This window comes from Panthera pardus, unplaced genomic scaffold (genome assembly GCF_024362965.1).
Source record: "Panthera pardus isolate Hobbes unplaced genomic scaffold, ASM2436296v1 HiC_scaffold_5, whole genome shotgun sequence".
Taxonomy (NCBI): Eukaryota; Metazoa; Chordata; class Mammalia; order Carnivora; family Felidae; genus Panthera; species Panthera pardus.
In genome coordinates this window covers 2,838,574-2,863,261 of record NW_026526980.1, presented here as the reverse complement: position 1 = coordinate 2,863,261, position 24,688 = coordinate 2,838,574, and the positions used below count along the sequence as shown (strand labels likewise).

General features: G+C 51.8%; 1 protein-coding gene and 1 long non-coding RNA gene across 3 annotated transcripts; one reads left to right on the top strand and one right to left on the bottom strand.

Annotated features, from left to right (window-relative positions):
- Positions 1 to 8,176: 8,176 nt before the first annotated feature.
- On the bottom strand, positions 8,177 to 10,950 carry LOC109278448 (uncharacterized). The gene is made up of 3 exons (XR_002085664.2): positions 10,406 to 10,950; positions 8,648 to 8,839; positions 8,177 to 8,392 (listed from the first exon to the last, which is right to left on the bottom strand). It is a non-coding gene; the product is annotated as an uncharacterized LOC109278448 (long non-coding RNA).
- A 72-nt stretch (positions 10,951 to 11,022) lies between these two features.
- Positions 11,023 to 22,985, top strand: TMEM114 (transmembrane protein 114). Of its 2 annotated transcripts, XM_053894395.1 has the most exons (4): positions 11,023 to 11,245; positions 11,545 to 11,625; positions 21,396 to 21,533; positions 22,753 to 22,985. In XM_053894395.1, exons 1-4 carry the CDS (start codon positions 11,026 to 11,028, stop codon positions 22,983 to 22,985), a joined length of 672 nt encoding a protein of 223 aa, XP_053750370.1. In that variant the 5' UTR covers positions 11,023 to 11,025. The 2 variants fall into 2 exon arrangements, with proteins under 2 accessions (XP_053750370.1, XP_053750371.1); XM_053894396.1 differs by lacking the exon at positions 21,396 to 21,533.
- Positions 22,986 to 24,688: the final 1,703 nt, after the last annotated feature.

Here is a 24,688-nt window from a genome sequence, read left to right as displayed (position 1 = left end):
TCGGTTGTGTGTTTGTTCTCCACGTTTGAGATTGGGTAATTAGAAATTTACTTGTCGGTTCAACAAAGTGTTGACTGCATGCTGTGGGCCAGGAAGGCTTCTGTAAGCTGAGAGTAAAGCCGTGAACAAACGAGACAACCACTCTTGCCCTCACAAAGCTCACATTCTGGCGGCAGAGACGGACAATGATCCAGTTAACATACAGCGCTGGGTGGTCATATCTCCTGTTAGGAAAGGCACAGAGAGATGGGTCTCTTCTGGATGGGGTGCCAGGAGCAGTCAGCCTGAGTGGGAAACTGAATGGGTGGTCTCTGTCCTGAGGACAGAAACTTCTGTGCTGGAGGGATACACAATGTGCGAGGAATGTGATCGTTCCAGGGGCTGAGCCCTCTGCTTCTGTGTCTTTCGTAAGGCTGCAACCTGGTTGTTGGCTGGGACCAGGGTCTCACTGGAAAGCTGGACTGCAGAAGGGTCTGATTCCAAGCTGATTCTGCCAGGTTGTTGGCAGAATTCAGTTCCTCTGCAGCTGTTTCCTGAGGACCTCAGTTCCTTGCCCGTGTCGGCTAGAGACCCGCGGGCAGTTCCTGGCCGTGTTGGCCTTTCCAATGCGAAGTGTGTACGCGGAGAAGGCAAATAGAGAAAGTCTGCCGGCAAGATGGGAGTTACAATCTCAGGTAACGTGATGATGGAAATGACATTTCATCACCTAAGCTGTTTAAAAAAATTTTTTTTTGATGTTTATTAATTTTTGAGACAGAGACAGAATGTGATCAGTGGAAGGGCAGAGAGAGAGCGAGCGAGATAGAGAGAGACAGAATGTGAAGCAGGCTCCAGACTCTGAGCTGTTATTACAGAGCCCGACGCGGGGCTCAAACACACAAACCGCGAGATCATGACCTGAGCTGAAGTTGGACACTTTACCGACTGAGCCACCCAAGAGCCCCTTTAAGATTTTATTTTTAAGCAATCTCTATACTTGACACAGGCTCAAATGTACAACCCCGAGATCAAGAGTCACACGCTCCACCAACTGAGCCCGCCAGGCGCCCACAATTCTATTAATAACACCTTCCATACCGTGAGTGCTTCCTATGAGCAAGGCTCTAGTTAAGTGTCTTACCTGCATTATTTGCTTCTCACAATGACGGGATGAAGGAGGAACTGGGTAAGTATTCTCTTTCTGCTACATATCAGGTGGGAGCCCACCCTTGACTCACACATAATGACCAGTGAGATATTTTATTAAATTAACAGACGGGGGTTATAGAGGGGCGCCTGGGTGGCTCAGGAGGTTGAGCGTCCGACTTCGGCTCAGGTCATGATCTCACGGTCCGTGAGTTCGAGCCCTGCGTTGGGCTCTGTGCTGACAGCTCAGAGCCTGGAACCTGCTTCAGATTCCGTGTCTCCCTCTCTCTCTGTCCTTCCCTCACTCGCACTCTGTCTCTTTCTCAAAAAGAAAGATAAGGAAAAATTAAAAAAAATTGTTTAAAACAAACACAGTTGTAGGGCACATCACCATTTGTAAAAAGGAATGCAGCCCACGGACACACACACACACACACACACACACACACACGGGTGTACTAAACCATATTTGCTTGCCCCAAATATCTCTGAAAAGATGCAAAGACGTTGCTAACAGCGGCTCCCTCTGGGGGAAGGAACTCGGTAGCTGGGATCAGGAGAGGCAGGGAGACTTGTCATGGTGTTGCGTATTTTGTACCTTCTTAAAACTTGTGCATATATCACAACATGCCTCAATTTTACCTACACAAAGGATACATGAAGTTAGAGAGAAAGAGAGAGAATTGGCAGTCTGCCGCCAAAGTCTCTACTCGTGCCCACCATCCTGGCTCTGTTTAGCTGTTTAATGCTCCATCTGCCTGTTAACTGCGGATGATAATGCCGCCTGCCTCACAGAATTGCCGTGAGGATCGGGACAGTGGATGCAAAACGCTCAGAAGAACGGCACCTTGCGCCCAGGGTAAGCTGCAATTATCGTTATTTTATTCGTAGAGAAAAGGTTAGAAAGAAATGCACTTCCTGCGCTAACAGAGGTTTGTCTGCTGTGGGATCATGGGCAACTTTTTATTTTCTTCCTTTTCCCCGAGATTAAAAAAAAAAAAGTTTCCATGTTTTCATAGTGAATGTTTTTCCACGTCTTCTCAGCCCGGGCCTCCTTAGGAGGCCCCGAGAGGGGTTCTGTTCAGACTGAGTCACGGCCGAGGTTGGGGGAGGCCAGGCTTGTCTGGCCTGTGTCTAGACGCCTTATTTCTCCCGGCTGTTGTAGACACGAGATACTTGTTCATAATGGAAAAATGCTTCTGGACAAACACTCCACGGCCAGGGAGAAGGATGGAGGGAGGGAGGCAGGGGGGTTAATGCGCTGATGTTAATTGGCAAATGGGCATCAATGATGCTTCTTGTTCTTCTTGTTGTTTTTTTCAGAAGGGAGATCTCAGGGAGGTTTTAGATGTTCAAATGAGTTCTGGAGTGGAGATAACTAATTGGCCAAGCTCAGCTACTGTTCTTGTCTCAATGATCTGGACTGCAGGCGAAACTGGCTACCAAGCTTCTTTCCCCCGTGTTTTGCGCGCGTAGACGTCACTCTGGGGAGCGGTGGTGCAGAGTGTAGTGGAGGGCAGTTCAGCCCCAGGATGCCCTATTTATGCCCCGACCGCAAATGCCATCTGGCTTGGGATTCCTCTCTCTCTCGGGAAGCCGTCTTTCACTGCCTGCTCTGGACTTCTTCCCACTGTCTTTGTAGCAGAGTGGAGACCAGAACTTACACACTCTTAGGGACCGGGTAAACCCAGATGCAAATCCGTCCTCCTTTTGTGATTTTGGATAAGCCTCGGTTTCCGCGTCTCTAACATGGGGTGATGGTGAGTCCCCACCTTTCCAGGGCTTGTGCTGGGCAGAATCAGGGACCCTGAAGGTGTCCGCATCCTAATCCCTGTGACTGTGCTGCTTTCCACAGCAAAGGGGACTTTATAGATGTGATTAAGTTGAAGGTCTCCAGTGGGGCGATGTTTCTGCATTTTCTGGGTGTGCTCAATGTGATCCCAAGGGTCCTTGTACGAGCCAGGCAGGAGGGTCAGAGGCAGAAAGTACAAAGACAGAGAGGAGAGAAGATGACAGATGACTGGCCTTGAAGATGGAGGGAGGGACCACTAGCCACTGGCATCCCTTGGCTTCTGGAAGCTGCCAACAGCAAGGATCCTCTGGAGCCTCTAGAATGAGTGACAGTTTAGCGTTCGCTCATGGAAACTGATTTCAGACATCTGACCCCTGCACCTGGAAGAGATTAATATGTGTTGCTTCAAGCCACTAAACTTGTGACGATCTGACACGGCCACGGGAAACTCCCACGGGTTTGTTGTGAAGCCAAGTCCTCATCAGCGTGGCAGGTGCAGGGGACAGCCCCCAGGGTCGTCTATCGGAACACCCTGGTACGGGATTTCTAGATCACTCCACAGATGGCAGCGGTCATCAAATAGGACGATTTTGGTCAACTTCTGTGACCACATGTGCTACATCGTGTGACATGTATTCCTTCCCTTTTCTGTGGCCCTCAGGACACTGCGAGGTCCTCAGCTGAGAAAGGGGACCTTGTCCTATTCCTGTTGTTTCCTCAGTGCCTGGCACACAGTAGCTGCTCAGTTAATTAGAGCTTGCCAGGCTGAACAGAGATGTGGCCAAGTTCTTGTCCTGTGTAAGGGCTTGAGTGGCCGTACCCTTTCTTTTTGGGTCCCTCTCTCCTCTTCTGGCTGATGCTGTGGCCCCCGTGCTGAGACATCGGTCTCTCACAGCCTCTACTGCAGGTCCTTGCCAGGGAAGGGAGGGACAGTGGCCCCAGCAGCAGGCAGTTTCGAGGGGAAATGACCTTGGAGATCCCGCTGGTTCCAGACACACCCCTTGTGCCGTTCAGAATGTGTATCAGTGAATTTCTGGCGTGGCCTGTGCTTGCCCTGGCCTCAGAGGGCTGGGGGGAAGCTGACTGGAGGGTGGTGCCCAGTGCTGATGAGGCACTTCTGGCATTCACGATCTGGAAAGATGCTTTCAGGGGGCAGGGCTGGGGCAGGCAAAGTTGTCAGACCCAGTGGTTTAGATTGTTTAGACCTCTGTGTTTAGAGCCGGGCCTGGGTTGCAAGCCCGGGTCCATGCCTTCCTGGCTGTGTGACCTTGCTGGGTCAGACTCTGAGCTGCTATGCCTGTCTCCTAAAGCAGGCACCCACGCTAGGAGCCGGGGCCAGCAGTCACCGGCTGTTTCTATGAACTACCCGGGTCTCTGCTCAAAACTTTACTTGCCCGATTCCAGGCCACAGCCTCTCGATCCCAAGGTCAGGGGCATCTTATCCCTTCTCTACAGATGGAGACGTTGAGGTTTGGAGAGGCTCTGGACCTTGCCCAAGTCCCAGGCTAGGAAGGGCTGCAGGCTGGGTTTGCACCAGCCATCTGTCTGCAGAGCCCCTGTGCCAGTTACGGGCCCCCACCTCTGGCTGAGCAACACCCCTCTCCCCCCAGCCCCTCCCCAGAAGGCAGCGTTACTGAGGTGGGGTGGTGGAACCACCGTGTCGGGAACGTGGCAGAGATCCACGTTCCATCGGCCGTGCTGTTGTGGTCACTGCCATTCAGCTTGTTGTCTCCACGAGTATCTTCGTTCCATATTCAGTGGAATATGAACTCCTCCCCCCCCGAGCTCCTCCCTCCCCGTGCCTTTTGTTCAGGCCTGGGCAGGTCTAGGACGTGGCTTTTACAAACTTGCACGGATATATTTGCATATATATATATATATATATATATATATATATATATATATACATTCATTCATGTATATATACAGTGAATATCCCTATCTGTATCTATCTGTATCTATATGTGTCTATATACATATACATATGTGTATATGTATATGTACACATGTGTACATATATGTATATACATATGTGTGTATATACATATATATACACACACACACACACACACACACACATATATATGTATATTTAGTACATCTACAGAGTTGTGTGACCATTGTCATAGTCTAATTTTAGGACATTTGTTTCACCCCCAAAAGCAACCTCATGCCCTTCGGCATCCCCCCCTGTGACAGTCAGTTTTCTCTGCCGACTTGACTGGCCAACTTCAACATTTTTTTTTTTTCTGGGTGTTTTTTTCTGGGTGTGAGGGTTGTCCCAGGTGGAATTAGCTTCTGTTAAGAGGGTAGCTCTCTGGTTAAATGTTCATACCACAAAACAAAAACAAAACCGTAACCAAAAACAAAAGGGCACGAGGAAACTTTTGGGGAAGGTGAGGGATATGTTTTTCACCTTGGTTGTGGTGCTGGTAACACAAGCGTATAGATATCTCTAAGCTCACTGAATTGTGTAACTTAATCTCGTGCAGTTTTTTTTGTAGACCAATTGTACCACTTATGAAGCGGGGGGCCGGGGGAAGGTGTGGCATGTTTCTCTGATAGGATGAATGTGAAGAGTTAAAAAGGAAACTCGCCTGATGTACCTGCCACGATGTAACAGTTCAGCATGTGAGCTACTCAGAGAGAAGTAACCAGCTCCGGATCTTTCAGCAGGCTGGTGGTGCTGGACCCCAGACATACTGGCTCCTGGTCCTAATGCTCTCCCTATCACATTGCTTCTGGAAGCAGCTTCTGTCTAGCCAAGGAAGTTTTATTCCGATTTGGGAAGATGTTCCCTGAAATGGAGAGGAAAGGCAGCCTGCCTTCGTGCTGGGATGTAATGGGGAAATTAGACCAGTGGGTTACTGATCCTTTTTCATTGGAAGCTAATTACATCGTATAGGATAGGAAGAGTGGTAACCAGCTCGTTGATGTCTCTGATGGACAGATGGAGGCTTTGTACTTAGATGGTTATGAGCAGGTCAGGTGTGTGGAGTCCAGTTGGCCAGTAGAACACCTCATGCGATTTAATAAAGAGACCGTTTCTCTCTAGTATCACGATCTTAATAACTGCACAGATATTCTGGCTGTGTGTCTACAGCCCTGAGTTTCTTCCTTACGGGGTTTGCCACACAAAATAAACTCCATGCTTGCAGGAAGAGACTTTTGGGTGGAATTCATTTATTAAGTCGACAAATCTGCATTGCACGTCTACTGTGTATTATGCATGAGCCTAAAAGCCAGTAATATGCATTGCGTGGAACCAACATAATCCCTGTCTGCATAGGTTCACAAAACATTCAGCTGCAAATACAGACAATCTTGAAACGGTGGCTTCAACAGATCGGGTCTTATTTTTATCATCTGAGAGTATTCTGGAGGTAGGCAATTCAAGGATGGGGCAGCCATTCAACAACGCTATCGGAGACTGTGACTCTGTATCTTCTTGGTTTTGCCACCTGCAAGGAGGTTTATCCTCATGGCTGCAAGATGGCTGCTATAGTTCCAGATATCACATCTGTATTCCAAGAGGACCAAAAGCCTTCTCCTCCCAAGGTCTTTTTTTTTTTTTTTTCTTACCTTGGGGCTCACCTTCCTAACAGACTCTGCTTCTACCTCGTCGGTCAGAATTTTGTCACGTGGCCACCACTGGCTGGAATGTGAAGGGGGAGTTGGATCAGGGTGGTGTTGAATGAGTTGTCCTATAGTATCTACCGTACTGCCCGAGTGTCCAAAGGAGCAGGCAGACAGGTAGCAAATGACTTCATCGTTAGTCATTGATTACTACTCGAGATTCTCAGTGCATGTCTCAGGTTGGGTTTCTTTTGAGACAGACCCTGAGATAGGGATTTGAGGGCAACTAATTTTATTTTGGGGGGGTGATGCTAGGACACAGTGGTACAAGTGGGGACGAGGGTGGGGCTCACCTGCCCTGGGAACCTCGCAGCTTTCTCCTCCTCTGAGGCTGACAGAGCCGGCTGTCCTGGGGGCCGTCACCCGCCCTCAGTTCCAGCCCTTCACGCCCGGGGAGAAGAGTCCATACGTGGGGAGTTGCTGGGTGTGTATAGCAGGATGCTGCAGGCATGAACTAGGAACCCGAGTGCAGGACAGGATATGGCGGGACATTCATCACACCTGAACTGGCATATCGTAAGAGCCTTTAACCCAAGCTGGGGTGTCAGCTTCTCCCCAGAGAAGTAATTTTCGAGACCAAGCAAGAAAAAAAAAAGTGGAGGTAAGAGTGTTCCAATTAAAGGGAACGGCACGTGTGAGGACCCAGAGGCAGGGAAGAATGTCACGTGTTCAAGGCCTGGGAGTGTGAGGCTGGCGAGGCAGTCAGGGCCTCAGGCCCTCAGAGCTGCACGAATCCAGAATCCACTAAATACAAAATGCATCCTTGCCCATGATGCCTGGAGCTTTGTCATGAGAGGTAACCTTTCTTCTTGACGTCCTGACATCCTCCCTCCTTTCTGCCCTTCTTCTCTTTCTTTTCAGACATTTCCTCCTCGGGGCGCCTGGGTGGCTCAGTCACTTAGGCCTCCGACTCTTGGTTTCAGCTCAGGGTGTGATGTCCCAGTTCATGGGATTGGGCTCGGCGCAGATAGCTCAAAGCCTGCTTGGGATTCTCTGTCTTTCCCTCTGTCTCTGCCCCTCCTCTGCTCATGCTCTCTCTCTCTCTCTCTCTCTCTCTCTCTCTCTCTAAATAAATACGCTCTAAAAAATTAAAAAAAATTTTTCCCTTACATTCTTAAATTGCAGTCCCTCCGACCCCCATCTCAAAGTGCTTTCCACACATACTAATGGTAACATTGCTCTGACTCTGCAGAGGTTACAAAGTGCTTTTACATCCACCAACCTCACCCACTTATCCCATCCTCATAGTGCCCCTTCTGGGAATGGTAGGTAGGAGTACCCCCATTTTACAGCTGAGGAAACTGAGGCTCAGAGAAGGAAGGCACCTTGTCTGGGCTCTCAGGGCCTGTAAGATGCTGATCTAAGACTCAAAATCAACCTCTGGAGCCCCCTCTCTGATGTTGTTCTCTGCCACTCCCAGACCCAGCATGGTGCCCGGTGTGGCTTTAATTCTAAATGCGGTGGTTTGTTTGGATTCTGCCTCAGGAGCCTTCCAATGTTATCATGCCTCTTCAGTTGACTGGCTGAGTAATGATATCATCCTGTGTCTGATGTGCTTCACCCCTTTCCCTATTTATTGAAAAACATTAGTGTTTTGTTTTTTTTTAAGAGTGACTGAGCACAGTTAGGTAGATTATATTCAAATCCTCAGGAACAACAGAGTGATGAAAACCAAGCAAGTTATCCTCATAAAGGGGCCTGGAAGAAGTCCTCCTTTTGGGGTTGAGGAAAGCGAGACCTGGTGAAGACACAGGAACAGGCTGGGCGGAGGGGGCATCTTCTGTGCTGGTCTTCTCCTGGTTCCGGTAACAGCACCTTGGTTTTCCTTTGGGAAGCTACCTGATTTTTGCCAGATAAGATACAGGATGCTCAGTTAAATTTGAACTTCAGGTTGGAAAACAATTTGTGTGTGTGTGTGTGTGTGTGTGTGTGTGTGTGTGTGTGTGTAAGTATATTCCAAATATTGCATGGTACATACTTGTACTATGTATCTACTCATTGTTTATCTGAAATTCAAATTTGACTTTACTTGCTGCATTGGATAGCCGTGACCCCTCTTAGCTCAAATGTTGGGGGGAAACTGATCCACCTTACCTTGGGTCGAGGAAAGGACAGGTGACCTGGGCTTGGCCACCATGGCATTTTATCCCTCCTACCCACAGAGATGAGTCAGAGATGGGGAGATCAGCTTCAATGTTGGAAATTTGCCTGGCACCATTGAAAAAGAGATTCTTTCTTTTGGCTGGGGTCACTCATCTGGACCCCTGGGGTCCAACAAGTGAGAGTCTGCATAAGAATGAAGCCAAGAGAGAGGGGAACAGCAACAGAAAGAGAGAGAGAGAGAGAGAGAGAGAGAGAGAGAGGGGAAGAGAAGAGAAGAGAAGAGAAGAGAAGAGAAGAGAAGAGAAGAGAAGAGAAGAGAAGAGATTTAATGTTAAAGACACCACTGGGGGGCCTGGGACCAGCCTCACTGAATTTCACCTCCATCCTGCCTCCCTACTGCTGATGGAACAGGGGAGGGCTGATCTCATGATGTTGCAAGAGAGGGCAACAGCGACAGTGGGATGGAATTGAAAGCAAAGGCTTCGTTTGGGGCTGGTTGTGGGAAAGGCCAGTCCTCATCATGGCGGTGGTGGAGGCAGTGACCGGGGGGAAGGGTGTGCACAGTCAAGGGGAGGGTGTGTTCTTGCTGGCGGTCGTGCTGTTCAGGGTGCAGGTGCTGTGGATGACAAAGATACAGATACCAGTGATGGGGGTCGGGATGGTGTTGGTAAGGAGAATAAAGTAACGAGGGAAACAGTGGTTCCTGACCTGTCCGTCACCAAGTCTTACCAGCTCTGCCCTCCTCAGAATTTTCAAATTATCTATTCACTTCACTGTCTGTGTACTGCCATCACCACCCAAGCCCAAGCTGCCCGCAGCTCCTGTTGCTTCTACGGCTACATCCTCGTCACCGACCTCCTTGCTGCCCTTCCTGCCTCTCCCTGTGGTCTCTGCTCTGTGCCAAAGTCTGCGTGGAGCGTGACGTTTAAAAAAATGTAAATTCAAGTTTCAGTTCTCCGCTCAAACCCATTCAGTGGCTGCAGCTAGGATCCCAACGCTCCATCATGGCCTCAGGACTGGAGTGACCTGGCCCCTACCTGTACCCCAATCTCATTTCCCTCTAGTAGCTTCTCTCTCACTATGTTCTCGTCTGATTACTCTTCTTTTGGTTTTTCTAGAATATACTAAACCCTTTGTGTAAGGCACGTCCTGGGCGTGAAATGCCTTGCCATGCTTCACGTGTCAGTGCCCATGTCACTTCCTAGATTCCAAATCCACATGACCTCCTCCTGTTCCTTTCTCTCATGGCACCCTGTTCTAAGGACACTCTGTTGAATGATTCTCTGTCCAGTTTATCAGTTGCAGAGTCTTGGCACAATGTTTCTTCAAGAATGTGTCACAGGAGTGGGCGCCTGGGTGGCTCAGTCGGTTAAGCGTCCGACTTCAGCTCAGGCCACGATCTCGCGGTCCGTGAGTTCAAGCCCCGCGTCGGGCTCTGTGCTGACGGCTCAGAGCCTGGAGCCTGTTTCAGATTCTGTGTCTCCCTCTCTCTCTGCCCCTCCCCTGTTCATGCTCTGTCTCTCTGTGTGTCAAAAATAAATAAATGTTAAAAAAAAAATTAAAAAAAAAAAAAAGAAGAGGATGGTGATGGTGGTGATGGTGGTGATGGTGGTGGCAGTGATGGAGGTCTTCCGCGAAGAGGCAGGGGAGGCGATAGGCTCAGAGCACCTGGCCTAGCCCATCGCTTTAAAAAACTTTCATGAAAAATGGCCCGCCTTTTGCCTCTGCAGTCGACCTAGAAATATCAACCAGAGGTGGGTTTTGGAGGAAGTGTATTGGAGCTGGAGGAAGAGGGGCTGTTGAAGACTGCCAGGCTGGCGAGGCCCGCTGCCTTCCTCCCAGGTTGTGGGAGGGCTGCCCTCCTGCAGTCCGCCGCCGAGAACTTCCATACTTGTCCGGACGAGGGACGGGGGGCAGGAGGGGGAGCCGTGGCAAGGCCCCGAGCACGTGTGGCTGGAAGTGGGGAGAGCCGGGAGGGCTGGGGCAGAAAGGGCCAGGCAGGGCAGACTGGGTGACGGCCGGACAGAGGGAAGAGAGCCTGGGAGGAAAGTCGGGGGTGGGAGTGGAGGGCTGGGGTGGGGTCCGAGCGAGGCGGGGGAGGTCCAAGGGGAGGGATGAGGGCTCGGATGGGGGTCTGAAGGCGGAGGAGGAAGGCCGAGGTCTCAGGTGCGGGGTCCGAGAGTGGCGGTGGCCCCGCGAGGCCGGGGCGGTTGAGGGAGGGGCGCTGGCAGGTCTGCGGGCGCAGGTGAGGGTCTGAGGGCGGAGCCAGGGCCGGAGGGAGGGCTGGCGGACGGCAGGCCCGCGCGGCTCCGAGCCCCGAGGCTGGGGAGCCGGAGCTGGGAGCCGCGGGCGGCGGTCCCGGCTGCGCCATGCGGGTGCACCTGGGCGCGCTGGCGGGCGCGGCGGCGCTGACCGGGGCGCTCAGCTTCGTGCTCCTGGCGGCCGCCATCGGCACGGACTTCTGGTACATCATTGACACGGAGCGGCTGGAGCGGGGCGGCCCGGGCGTGCGGGGCCGGGCGGGGGCCGCCAACCGCAGCCAGCTCGAACCTCTGAGCTCGCACTCCGGCCTCTGGCGCACCTGCCGGGGTAAGGCTGAGCGCGGGGACCCTGCGCGCTGCGCGCCCGCCGGGGACCTGTTGCCGGGCTCGCAGCTCTTCCCCTGCCCCCCACCCACCCCCCCGCCGCCCCAAGGCGCAAAACGGGGGGTCTGGGCCCGGGCCAGGTGGGCGGGGGGCTGCAGAGCGGGGCTGGTTCCGGCCGCAGCTGCTCCGGGCTCCGCACGATCCTCCCCCCGGGGCGGCAGCCAGGGTGGGCGCGGGGGGCGGGGCCACCGGCTGGGGTCCCCGCTCCGAACCCGCAGCCGCTGATTCCTCCGCCCCATCTAGTCCAGAGCCCGTGTGCGCCGCTGATGAACCCCTTCTGGCAGGAAAACGTGACCGTCAGCGACTCAAGCCGGCAACTTCTCAGTGAGTCCCGGGAGGTTGGGGATCGGAGGAGAATCCCGGGTCTGGACGCCAGGTTTGGGGCTCTCCTCCAAAGAGCGGGGCCAGGGCACTGCGGCGGGGGCGCTCCGGTACCGGGCAGGGGCGGGGAGGGGAGTGAGGGGCAGGGGCGGGGAGGCGAGTGAGGGGCAGGGGCGGGGCGTCTCTTGCTCCACAGGTTACATCGTGTGGTTTAGAATTCATTCGACAAACGTTCATCTCAGGCTTTCTATGTGCCAGGCATCATGCTGACAATTAAGACCGAGGTCATGCCCTCCAGGAGCTCAGATACTAGCTGCGGAGACAGATGTAGAAATGCACAGTCACGTTTCAGAGTGACAAGCAGCGGGGGTGCGGGGTGGAAGAGACACCTACACCAGCCTGGGGACCTGAATGCTGCAAAGAGAGATCTTAGCCCATAGATCCGAAGGCACGCCCCGTGTCGGCCTTATTTGTATCCTCAGTGCTGAGAACAAGCGCTTGGATTTGTGCAATGATTCAAGAAAGGCCATCAAGAGGCAGAGAGCAGCCCCCTCCCTCCAGGGGAAATGAACATAATAGTTCAGTTCGTTCACCAAGACTCGCAGTGGACCAGACATGGAGCTGAATGCTTTCCATCTATGTTTTCATTTAGTGTGCACCTGCTGTGCTATGGAGTTAGTATCATCTCCATTATTGCCTTCATTTTTCAGGGAGGTACCGTAGAAAGAATCTGATGAGGCAATGAGGGCTAAGCTCCATAGACCCTGAGAAATGTGAGTAGCTCTGGGTAGGCTTGTTGAGGCTTGGGGACAAAGGTGAAGTCACTGGCCAGGGTGCCTCTCCAATTCCCTTCTCCCCCTTGCTCTTTTTCTCTGGCTAGAATGTGCTAAATTTCCTCCTGCCGCTGGGACTTTGCACGTGCTATTTCCTCTGCCTGAACTCTCCCTGCTCCCGTCCTGCCAGCTTGACTTGCTCAGCTTCTACTCATAGCACAGGTTTTGTGACAGTTTTTGAGTCAAAGTCTGGCTCCCTCATTAGACGATGAAAACATGAGGTCAGGGACCATGTCTATCTTGCCTCAGCTTGATGCCCAATATTTAGCACAGAACCTGGCATGGAGTGGGGTCAAAGCCAAGATTTGCTGAGCAGGGGTGAGAATGACTATATTATAGTATGTTAGAAGTGGAACATAAATGAATAAATATGTCAGTGAAACAGACCCTTTCTCCGAAGTCCGGTGGCGTGCCGGGAAAGAGTTAACAATGGTCTTTCTGGGGAAGGAGGGAGTCTCCTGGTTTGATTTGAAGCATTTGCCGATTTCTGTGGTGTAGATGTTTCAAGCTGTCAACGTGATGTCAACTGGCTCCCCAAAATCCCAAAAACTTAGCTGTTGGCTCTCATGAGGTGATAGAACCCAGTCCCACTGCATAAGGTCCCAGTGAAGGAGATGTCCCCTAGACCCTTGAAATATGTGGGAGACGAGGGAACTCTGTCTTCAGCCCCAGGCAGAGCAGAATCAATGTTCGGTGTTCCTAGAGCATCATTTCAAGAATAATCAAGAGTTCCTGGCCTTGACCTGAGGGAGGTGGGTGTCAAGTGCAGCCCAGACCTTTAGCAGGACACTCTGTGCTCCTGGGACAGGTGTCTTAACCTCTCCGAGCCTCAGCTCCCTCACTGGCAAAGTGGGCATACCAGCCATCTCTCTTCATGAGGATGCGGGGAGGATGGGACGGGCGGGTGCGTTTGTCCACCATGAGTCGGAGTTGCTGCTACACCATGAAGGCTGCCCCTTCAGACCGCATGCTCGTTGCACGCCACCCCCAGAAAGAGGCTTTTCTCAGACTCCCTTTATCCCCAGAATGAACCGTGAATCTTGGCCAGGCTCTTTTGTTATGTGAAGATGTTCCTTTCCTTCGAGGACCTGCTTTTGAGGTCGTAGACGAGACAGGACAGTTGTCAAAGCAGCACGTTCTCCGAGTCAGCTTCCTAGACAAATCCCAGTGGGAGTGTCTGGGGAAGGAGTCTTGGGTTTTTTCCTGCAAGGAAACCCAAGCAGGCAGACCACTCCAGCGCCTGCTAAAAACCCACCTTGCTTGGATGTTTTGTCTTCTAGATTAGCTCTGGGGTTGGCATGGGTTTGGTTGCTTGGCCAGGGACTGGAATTATTTTTTTTTTTGGGGGGGGGGAGGGGCTCGTCAGATTGCATACCGTGTCGAAAAAAGAGCCATAATCTAGAAACAACCAGGCTAGCTGCATCAGCCAGGAGTCTTTTGGTGAAACACAAATCATCCTTGTTTAAACAAGAAGAGGAATTCTTGGTCCGCTTGAAAAGTTCAAGTGTGCTGGGATCCGGAGAGCTAAACTCAATTTCTTTCTTCTCCTCTCTGCGCTTTGCTTCTGTTTGGGTCCTGTTTTCAACAAGTCCTCTCCAGTCTCAGCAACCCAAGTGGCAGGAGGCTCTCTGTTTCCCAAAAGTCTGCAGAAACTTCCAAACAGGCTTCTCATTGGGCCACATTGGATCACAAGCCCAGGTCTGAGCCAATCATTGTGGCCGAGGGGATGGGATGTGGTGATTGGCCGGGCAGAGTCGGCACTTGTAACTTGGGATAGGAGCAGGGCCAGTCCTGTCATAGATGGGGGTCCCCACATCTGACCAGCTGTGTGACTTCTGGCAAGTCCCCTGTTTCCATAAATGGGCTGCTTTGAGATGGAATGAGATCACATAAGCAAAGCAGCATAGTCACACCATGCATAGTGGGAGCTCAATTAATGTCGCCTCCTCCTGCTCGAAGTCACATTGCCTCCCTGAGCCTCAGGCTTCTCATCTGTAAAATGGAGCTAATCACTAGAGACTTAGTCCATAAGTATTCCTTCTCACACTGGGCTAGACGGGCGGGGGGCTAGAACATGAGGAGACAGGTGCATCTCACACAGAGTTTAGAGTCTAGCGCAGAAGGCAGATAATAAACACACAGGTCAGTGACTAAATAAACGTAAACTTGTTTCAAATAGTAGCAGGTGTACAAAGGGAACGAAGCAGGGTCACCTTTCCGTGGAGTGGTTGAAGGACAGCGAGAGGAACAGCCAATATTTATGGAACAGTCGCGTGTGCCCGATGCTATTCTGAGCGCTTTGCATATATCACCTCACTTAATCTTCACGACAGTCTCACAGGGCAGGAACTTTTATTATCACCTTCACTTTTCAAATGAGGAAACTGAAGCACAGAGAGGTTAGGTAAGTTATCAAAGTTTGCACAGTAACAGGTAGGTCTGGGAATTGAATCCAGGCCGTTGCTACCCTTTGAGAATGAAACGACACTGAGTACGATTCCCACGTAATGTGAGCGTGCTGAGCCCAAGGCCATCGGAGTCCAGAAGAGGAGCTTTTGGCTCTTTCCTGGATTCAGAGTCCCCATCCCACACTGCCTCTTCTGACAAGGAATCAGATCGAGATTACCAGGAGGCTTAGCATGAGCAGAGCTGTGCAGTAGATTTGGGGTGGTGGGGGAGGTCCACAGACAGCTGGAAGGCCGGTGTTTCTGGAGACAGCGTGGAAAGTGGGTCTGGTTTTTTCTTCTTTTATGTATTTTAAAAGTTTTAATGTTTATTTGTTTTTGAGAGAGAGAGAGAGAGAATGAGCTGGGGAGGGGCAGAGAAAGACAGAGACACAGAATCTGAAACAGGCTCCAGACTCTGAGCTGTCAGCACAAAGCCCAACGTGGGGCTCGAACCCACGAACCGTGAGACCGTGACCTGAGCCAAAGTCGGACGCTTAACTGACTAAGCCACCCAGGCGCCCCTCTATTTTTTATTTTTGAGAGAGAAAGAGAGAGCGTGAGTGGGGGAGGTGCAGAGAGAGGGGGACAGAGGATCTGAGGTGGGCTCCATGCTGACAGTAGAGAGCCCGATGTGAGGCTCGAACTCATGACTTGAGCTGAAGTCAGATGCTCAACTGACTGAGCCCCTCAGGTGCCCCTAGAAAGTGCTTCTAACACACACCTCATGTCCTGCCTGTTTCTTACTTTGGCTGCATCTCCTAAGAGCCAGGAAAAAGGTCAGACTGATCCTCCTACAGCCAAATGCATCAGACATGGAGAGGCCAAATGCCTCGCCCAACACAGCACGGCAGGGGCAGAAGCTGGACGGAGGGCCAGAGGCCTGGCCTGCTTGTCCTCTGAGGAGGTGATGTTGGAAAAATCACAAGACTGGATCTCCAGTCCTGCTGGGTACCCAGCTGTTGCAGCGGTGTGGAAAATTAAAACCAGCCCTCCCATGATGCTTGGTGCAGGTTTCAAGAGTAGAGATGGTGGGGGACAGAAAGAAAGGGATTGGGGACATAATGGCATTCAGAGGCTGCCTGAATCCAGGGGGAAATTCTCAGTGTGACTTATGCATAGCTGTGTGGTAGGCAGGAGGGTTTCAGCATCTCCGGGCACAAAGGCCCTCTTGGCTGCCTCTTGGGGTGCCTGTTGAAAGTCAAGTATACACTTTAAATGAACAAGGAGCCACTCTGGAAAACAGTGTAGAGGTTCCCCCCAAAATTAAAAATAGACCTACCCTATGACCCAGCAATAGCACTGCTAGGAATTTACCCAAGGGATACAGGAGTGCTGATGCATAGGGGCACTTGTACCCCAATGTTTATCGCAGCACTCTCAGCAATAGCCAAATTGTGGAAAAAGCCTAAATGTCCATCAACTGATGAATGGATAAAGAAATTGTGGTTTATATACACAATGGAATACTACGTGGCAATGAGAAAGAATGAAATATGGCCCTTTGTAGCAACGTGGATGGAACTGGAGAGTATGATGCTAAGTGAAATAAGCCATACAGAGAAAGACAGATACCATATGGTTTCACTCTTATGTGGATTCTGAGAAGCTTAACAGAAACCCATGGGGGAGGGGAAGGAAAAAAAAGAAAAAAAAGAGGTTAGAGTGGGAGAGAGAGCCAAAGCATAAGAGACTCTTAAAAACTGAGAACAAACTGAGGGTTGATGGAGGGTGGGAAGGAGGGGAGGGTAGGTGATGGGCATTGAAGAGGGCATCTTTTGCGATGAGCACTGGGTGTTGTATGGAAACTAATTTGACAATAAATTTCATATAATAAAAAAAATAAAATAAAATAAATTAAAAAAATAAATGAACAAGGAAACAAAAGATTCATATTCGAAGTGATTCCATTTCTTGGGATCCTACTACGAGGTTTCTAAGAAGAGGCTCACCCAAACCGTGTTTGTAACAGCAGAGAACAAGGTACGACCTCAGTGCTCATGGGTGGAGATATGCTACGTGTCTGCCTGTGGTATGTTTATTCTTCGGAAGATGATGTAAATCCGTAAAGAAGAGTATACTAATGTGGATAAAACGCCAAGAAATACCGTGGAGCGAATAAAGCAAGTTCCAGAGTGTTATGGGTAGTGTGATGCTATTCCCAACACGATCTCTTTGCTATGAGTACGGCCCAAAAACAATAAGATGTACCTTTATTCACGTGCCATTAGGAAAGGAAGCAACACGGCCATTGTAAGTCTGAGATGCTGTGGAAGGTCCAACACATGATGTTTTCGGATTGAAGGGTGCCCTTTAGAATTAGAGAGACAGGTAAGATACGTAAACATATGGAAAGAAGACTGGAAGTATGTACATCCAAGCACTGACAAGAGGTTCGCTCTGGGGAGGAGAGGACGAAGGAGGGGTTGAGGTGGTGGCCACACCGCTCTCGTCTTCGTTTCTTGGAAGAACAATGTTGTTGTGTTTGCTCTAGAGCAAGCCCCAGGAGGACGCCCCCCGGGTGGTTGGATTTCTCCTTAGCATGGCTCGTGGGACCTTGGTGAGCGCCCCCTGGCTCTCCAGCTGCAAGAGCTGGGATGTGCGGATGCTTCCAGATAACTCCGGCTTCCTGGATTTGGCGCTTTCTGTCCCCTCGTTCAGGAACGCCTGCCCCCACACCTTCTCATCTGACCTTAGGTCCAGACCTCTTTTGCAGCCCTAGAGACCTTCCTAATCCCCAGGCTGGGTGAAACGCCCATCTTACCACCCCTTTGTCAGCCTCCTTGGCTGTTCCATCTCCGCTGCTCCACCTTGAGGAACTGAGCTGCGTGTCTTGAACCTCACTTTCCTCATCAGTGAAATGGGAATCACACTTCTTACCTGGTGGAGCCCAGGATGCTGGAGGGCAAGAAGGAAACAGTTATTCTCACACTTGGCGCTCATTAACAGCTTGGCAAAGTCAAAGCCCTTGGTCCAACGGACAGGAGAGGAAGCAGGCTTTTGGGAGACAATGACATTACCTGGGTACAGGTAGAGTCGGGAATTGAACCCAGGTCTTTGCTTGTAGAGCCCTGCTTTGCCCGCATCACAGTAATGCACCTTGGGTTGCACGATGTCATCTCTGTTCTCAAAAGGACCGAGTTGTGTGTGGTCACAACAGATTCAAGGACAAATATGTAAAAATTTGTTTCTTTTTAAAAAATTTTTTAAAAATTTAAATCCAATTTAATTAACATATAGTGTAATAATGACTTCAGGAGTAGAATTTAGTGATTCATCACTTACATACAACACCCAGTGCTCGTCCCAACAAGTGCCCTCCTAATGCCCATCGCCCATCTAGCCCATCCCCAACCCACCTCCCCTCCATCAACCCTCAGCTTGTTGTCTGTATTTAAGAGTCTCTTTTGGTTTGCCTCCCTCTCTCTTTTAATCTTATTTTTCCTTCAAATTAAAAAAAAAATTCACTTCCTTACCAGGCACGGTAGGATTGAATATCTCTGAGCCCTTCCTGGGGCTCAGCGTCGCTTTGACAAGGTTTGAAAATAAAGTCAGTGTGACATTTCCCCCTTTGGGAGATGGTTCCTGAGATTTTCTTCTTTTGCCAGTGCTTTGGATATTTCTGGAGAGAGTTGTGTCTCTGCTTTCTTTAAGAGCACGACTATTACTTGGGTAACCACCCTGGGGCTGCCTGACCTCGCTGGCATTGTGGAATTGGAAGCCTGGTTTTCCCAGTGAGCAGTTCTTTGAACAGTGTGAAAACGGGATGATCACAATAATCTTTTCCTTGGCATGAACATTTTTGCCTCTTTCTGTATTTGCTCTTCTCTTTACTTGCCACAAAGCACTTCTATATTGAAAGGCCTCTTGCCCTTGGACACACATTTGCCCTTGATAAAACAATGACCTGTCAACATTTATGATGATTATTATTAATTCTATGTAGTAATCTTAGCTACGATCTGTTGAGCTGCTACCATAAACACTGTACTGGATTGGAAGGTGTCACCCCCTCTCCCCCCAAAAAAGAAAGATACGTCCATGTCCTAACCCCTGGTCCGTGGAGATGTGACCTTATTTGTAAACAGTGTCCTTGTACATGTAATTAAGTTCAGGATCTTAAAAAAATTTTTTTTTAAGTTTATTTACTTCTGAGAGAGAGAGAGAGAGAGAGAGAGAGGCAGAGAGAGAGGGAGACACAGAATCGGAAGCAGGCTCCAGGCTCTGAGCTGTCAGCACAGAGCCAGACACAGGGCTCGAACCCACCAACCATGAGATCATGACCTGAGCTGAAGTTGGATGCTCAACTGACTGAGCCACCCAGCCTCCCCAGAAGTGGATACATTTCTAAGGGGAACAGAACTCAGAATCAATATTCATGCCCCACGTCTGTGGCTCTGGAAATAACAAAGACTAGAACACACACACACACACACACACACACACACACACACACGATCACACCCCACAAGAAGCTCAGCCAGACTTCAGCAGGAGATTTTACAACTCTCCCACAGGAAGCCTGTTCTTACCCAGACATTTAATTGAACGTGTACGTCAAGTCAGCTTGCGGCGTGTCTGGGGAAACTCACACACCGTGCCGCCGGGCTGAACCCGCCCCAGGAAACCTCATTAATTTCTAAATGAGAAATGATTTCCCTTCCCAGCCATAGTCTGGAGGCAATGCCATACAGGGCCACAGATCTTACTTACTGGCCCAAGACTTTTCCTTAAGGAAGGAAGGAAGGAAGGAAGGAAGGAAGGAAGGAAGGAAGGAGGGAGGCAATGCCATACAGGGCCACAGATCTTACTTACCGGCCCAAGACTTTTCCTTAAGGAAGGAAGGAAGGAAGGAAGGAAGGAGGGAGGCAATGCCATACAGGGCCACAGATCTTACTTACCGGCCCAAGACTTTTCCTTAAGGAAGGAAGGAAGGAAGGAAGGAAGGAAGGAAGGAAGGAAGGAAGAAGGGAGGCAATGCCATACAGGGCCACAGATCTTACTTACTGGCCCAAGACTTTTCCTTAAGGAAGGAAGGAAGGAAGGAAGGAAGGAAGGAAGGAAGGAGGGAAGGAAGGAAGGAGGGAGGCAATGCCATACAGGGCCACAGATCTTACTTACCGGCCCAAGACTTTTCCTTAAGGAAGGAAGGAAGGAAGGAAGGAAGGAAGGAAGGAAGGAAGGAAGGAGGGAGGCAATGCCATAAGGGCCACAGATCTTACTTACCGGCCCAAGACTTTTCCTTAAGGAAGGAAGGAAGGAAGGAAGGAAGGAAGGAAGGAAGGAAGGAAGGAAGGAAGAAGGGAGGCAATGCCATACAGGGCCACAGATCTTACTTACTGGCCCAAGACTTTTCCTTAAGGAAGGAAGGAAGGAAGGAGGGAAGAAGGGAGGTCGGTCTTGTTTCCTTGACTTGCCAGGGCTGGTAGCATTTAGAGGGTTGAAGACAAGGTGATCTGGTCACAGTGGGTGTCGGACCGGATTATTGTCTCCCTCATTGTTACTACTGGCAAGGTCACCATCTATCTAGTGCTTACCACATGGTTACGCTTTCCTGCGCTGCCCCATCATCTTCACGCACGCCGTCCTTATGGTAATACTTTGAGTCCCATATTATTGCCTCCGTTTCACAGATGTGGACAGGGAGGTTCTGTGGAGTTAAGTGACAGGCCCATGGCCCCATAGTCAGCCTGAATTCAGATGCAGAGCATCTGGCTCTCAAGTCCATCGTTTTAACCACTCGTGTGCTTGCTTGACATACAGCATTATATTAGTGTCGGGGGAGGGGCGCCTGGGTGGCCCAGTCGGTTGAGCGTCCCACTTCGGCTCAGGTCACAATCTCAGAGTTCGTGAGTTCGAGCCCCGCGTAGGGCTCTGTGCTGACAGCTCGGACCCTGGAGCCGGCTTCGGATTCTGTGCCTCCCTCTCTCTCTGCCCCGCCCCCACTCACGCTCTGTCTCTCTCTCCCTCAAAAATAAATAAATACTAAAAAAGTTTTTAAAAATATGTTAGTGTCAGGGGTACAACACAGGGATCTGACAATTCTGTACATCATGACAGGTGTAGTCACCATCTGTCTCTATACAACGTTACTACAGTATTAATGACTATAGTCCCCATGCAGTGACTCATTTATCTTATACTTGGGAGTGTGTACCTCTTAACTCCCTTTATGTGACTTGTCCCCCCCCCCCCCTTTCTGGCAGCCACCTGTTTGTTCTGGGCATGAAAGCGTTTTCTGTTTGCTCATTCACTTGTCTTTTAGATTCTACATCAGTGAAATCGGATGGTATGTATCTTTCTCTTAATTTCATTTAGACGAGGGAATATTACTCAGCCATGAAAAAGAGTGAGGTCTTGACACGGTAGTAACAACGCTGTTAATTTTTGCTCCCAGCACCCGGGGCCTGGACCCTAGGTGGTGCACAGTGTTTGTTGATTGACTGCAGGATGTTGCTAACCCTCCTCTGCCCGCTGTCCTCCTCTCTCTTCTAAGCCATGCATGGGACATTTGTGATTCTGCTGCCGCTCAGCCTTATCCTGATGGTTTTTGGGGGGATGACGGGGTTTCTGAGCTTCCTCCTTCGAGTCTCCATCCTCCTCCTGCTCACGGGGACCCTCTTCCTCTTTGGAGGTAGGTGCCCCCATGCGTGGAGCGCGGGCTTCGGAAGGGGATGTGCATGAACCCTCGGCAGGGGTGGGTGGGGCGGGCGTCCCATTCCCTCTCTGGGTCTCAGTTTCCCCATCTGTGACATGGGGATGTCCATATGTGACATCCTGTCCACATAGCTGGGTGGGGCGAATGGTTTTGGCCCAGGGTCCCTGGGTCTGTGGCCCCAAGAGAGAAGCAGAGGGCAGGGGCAGATCCTCAGGATTGCTTTCCTGGTTTCACAGAAGACACTGACAGCTTCCGCTTGAGGGCTGTGGGTTGGCCGGAGACCCTTGGTCTTCGTGTCTCTCTGATGTCCTGACAGATCCTGCTTGATGCTTGCTTAAAAAATGGGCAATGCCTGTCATCCCTGTGGTCTGGCAGACCAGAGGCTTTCAAAGATGGGCTCCAGTGCGAGGCTGGGAGCGTAAGGCCTCCCTCCTTGAAAACAAAACAAAACAAAACAAAACAAGTACAGAGGTGATGCACACACCTGGGGTCCATGGAGGAAAAAACCCAAAAAGAATGTCTGGGTGTGAAAATACCGTGAGGCTCAGATGTCCTCCAATCACCCACTACTGTTATCAATACTGGCGTTAATAGCTCACTCAGTGACTAATTCTCGAAACCACGCTGGCCAGTCATACGTTCTGCAGTGGCGGGAAGTCTGATCCGCGCTGTGCCAAGGGGGAGCCTCGAACCAGGCTGTGGGGCACTTGAGGTGTGGCGGATGCCCGGGAGGGCTGAGGGGTTCGTTTAAATTGGTTTAAGTCGTCCCCTGTGGCCAGCAGCTGTGGCCCTGGACGGCACTGCCCTAGTTCACGGTCTTTGGAGGCCCACCGCGTGCCAGCCCCGTTCTGGGCGCCGGGGGAATCCAGGACGAGAGGCCCCTGAAACTCGTAGCCCGTTGTCGGGGAGTGGACGGCAGCTCAGTGATCTCACAAATGCAAAATGCGCCTCTGACCTGGACAGTGACGGAGGGCCGTGAGGTGCTGTGAAACCACAGGGGGTTTGACCTGCTCTGGGAGGTCCTGGAATCAACACGAGCTGAGATGTGGTGATGAACAGGAATTTTTGAGGGCAGAAGGGACGGGGAAGGGAGCAGAGGGGGGAGAGGGGGGTAAAGGGGGGGGAGGGGGAGGAGCAGGAGGAGGAGGACGCAGAGCCCCGGGGTTTGATCTGCTCTCCTTTGCCTGTCCCGCAGCCTTGGTGACCCTCGCTGGAATGAGTGTCTACATCGCGTACTCGGCCGCCGCCTTCCAGGAGGCACTGTGTCTCCTGGAGGAGAAGGCCCTCCTGGACCAGGTGGACATCCGCTTCGGCTGGTCCCTGGCCCTGGGCTGGATCAGCTTCGTCACCGAGCTGTTCACCGGGGTGGCCTTCGTGGTGGCGGCCCGTGTGCTCAGCCTGAGGCAGAGGCAGGACCAGGCCGTCTGAGCCCGGGTGCCTGGTCCGCTGGGAGGGAGGGGCTGGCCGGGGGCGGCCGGGACCCGTTGTGGGGGGCTGCAGTCTCCTCCTCCTCAGCCCGAGAGCCGCTGTGGACTGAGCTCCGGACCCGGCTGTCGACTTCGTGCCATGTGTGCGGCCGGGCCTGGCGCATCTGTGTGTCCGTGCACGTGTGTGTCCGTGTGGGCCAGAGGGAGCTGCGGGAGTGCAGAATCCCCATCACCTGGAGTGACAAACGCACCCCCTTCATCGTAAGCAGAGCCTCCCAGCGTCCGCAGGCCCCCCCCCCCCCCCCCCCACCGTCTTTGCGTCAGGCCGAAGTCAGCCGGGTGCGTGCTCGTCCTGCCCGGAGTCCCGGGGCTCGAGTAAGTCCGGCTCACTTGGAGGAGAGATTCTGCGATCAGGGGCTGTGCTTTGAGACGTCACGCGATCATCCCGGACGTGAAGGCCTGAGGACCTCTGGTGGTCCATGCGCTGGTCCCCTTGCGTGTCGCTTCATTGCTGTTGCCACCGACACGCTCACAACGGGCGGGAAGAGGAATCGGCAGGCTTGGGGTTTGCAGGAAGGAACAGTCAGCAGACTCGCCCGGGGAGGGAAGAACGACGAGCACGTTCGTGCTCGGTGGGTGAGAACATCCTCACAGACGCAGCAACAACTCCTGGGCGGTTGTCTTCGCCCTTAGTTTCCACGTGAGTGTGTTGACTGAGCCTGCTTCCCTGGCCGCAAGCCCACGGCTGGCGAGGTCCACACACGCCGGGAATGCGGAAAGCAGGGTCCCCCGAGGAATCGGCACATCTCAGTCGTCAGCGGCACTTAAACAGTGAGCAGGGGCCACCTCAGGAAATTGTGCATTTCTAACATGCCTCCAGAAGGAAGGTGTTTGTTGTAAAGTGTCCCCCCCCGCCCCGCCCTGCTGTCCCCACACGCGGTCTTCTGTCCAAGGTGTGAAGTCCGCCGTGGACCGAGTCCTGGTGACACTTTTCCAGCTCTTGTGTAATGACACAGCGTTACTTGTCGTGTGGCCTTCGTGGGTGTGGGTGGGGGATGGTGCCCACCTGCGTGGGCCTGTTGGCATGGAGTGTTCTCCAGGGAAGCCTGGCTCCTTGTAGGCAAACATAAGTCTGGGGGTGACGTGGGCCTTTGTCAGTGCAGGCGCTGGGGGTGGGTCTAGGATGTGAGGTGACAGACTCCCATGGAGTTTGCCGACGGGGCGATCTTCAGGGACTCCTTGTATCCCTTCCTCCCTCCCCCAGGACATTCCATCCCTCCTTTCTTCCTGGTTTTCCAGCCCATGGGAATGGGGGTGCCCAAAGTGTCCGCATATCTGAATCCCCTGGGGTGGCTCTGCTCACACCGGAGCGTGCGAGACTCTTCTCGGTGTCCAAACCCCCCTGGGGGCTGCCCTCCCCAGGGGCCGAAAGAGCCAGTCGGGAGGTCCTGGTGGGACCCAGGAATTCACATTGCCGACCAGCTCCCAGGTGATGGGGATGCTACTGGCCCGGGACCACTGTGTGTATGACATCACTCTGGACGATTTGCTAAGTGACAGGGGTGATTGTCACCTTACCACACATTAGAATCACCTGGGCATCGTTTAAAAGCCCTGTGCCCTGGGCTGCATCCTTGCTCTGATGGCATCTGGAGGCAGAGAACTCTCTGGATGGTTCCAGCGCACAGCTGAGGTTTTGAACCT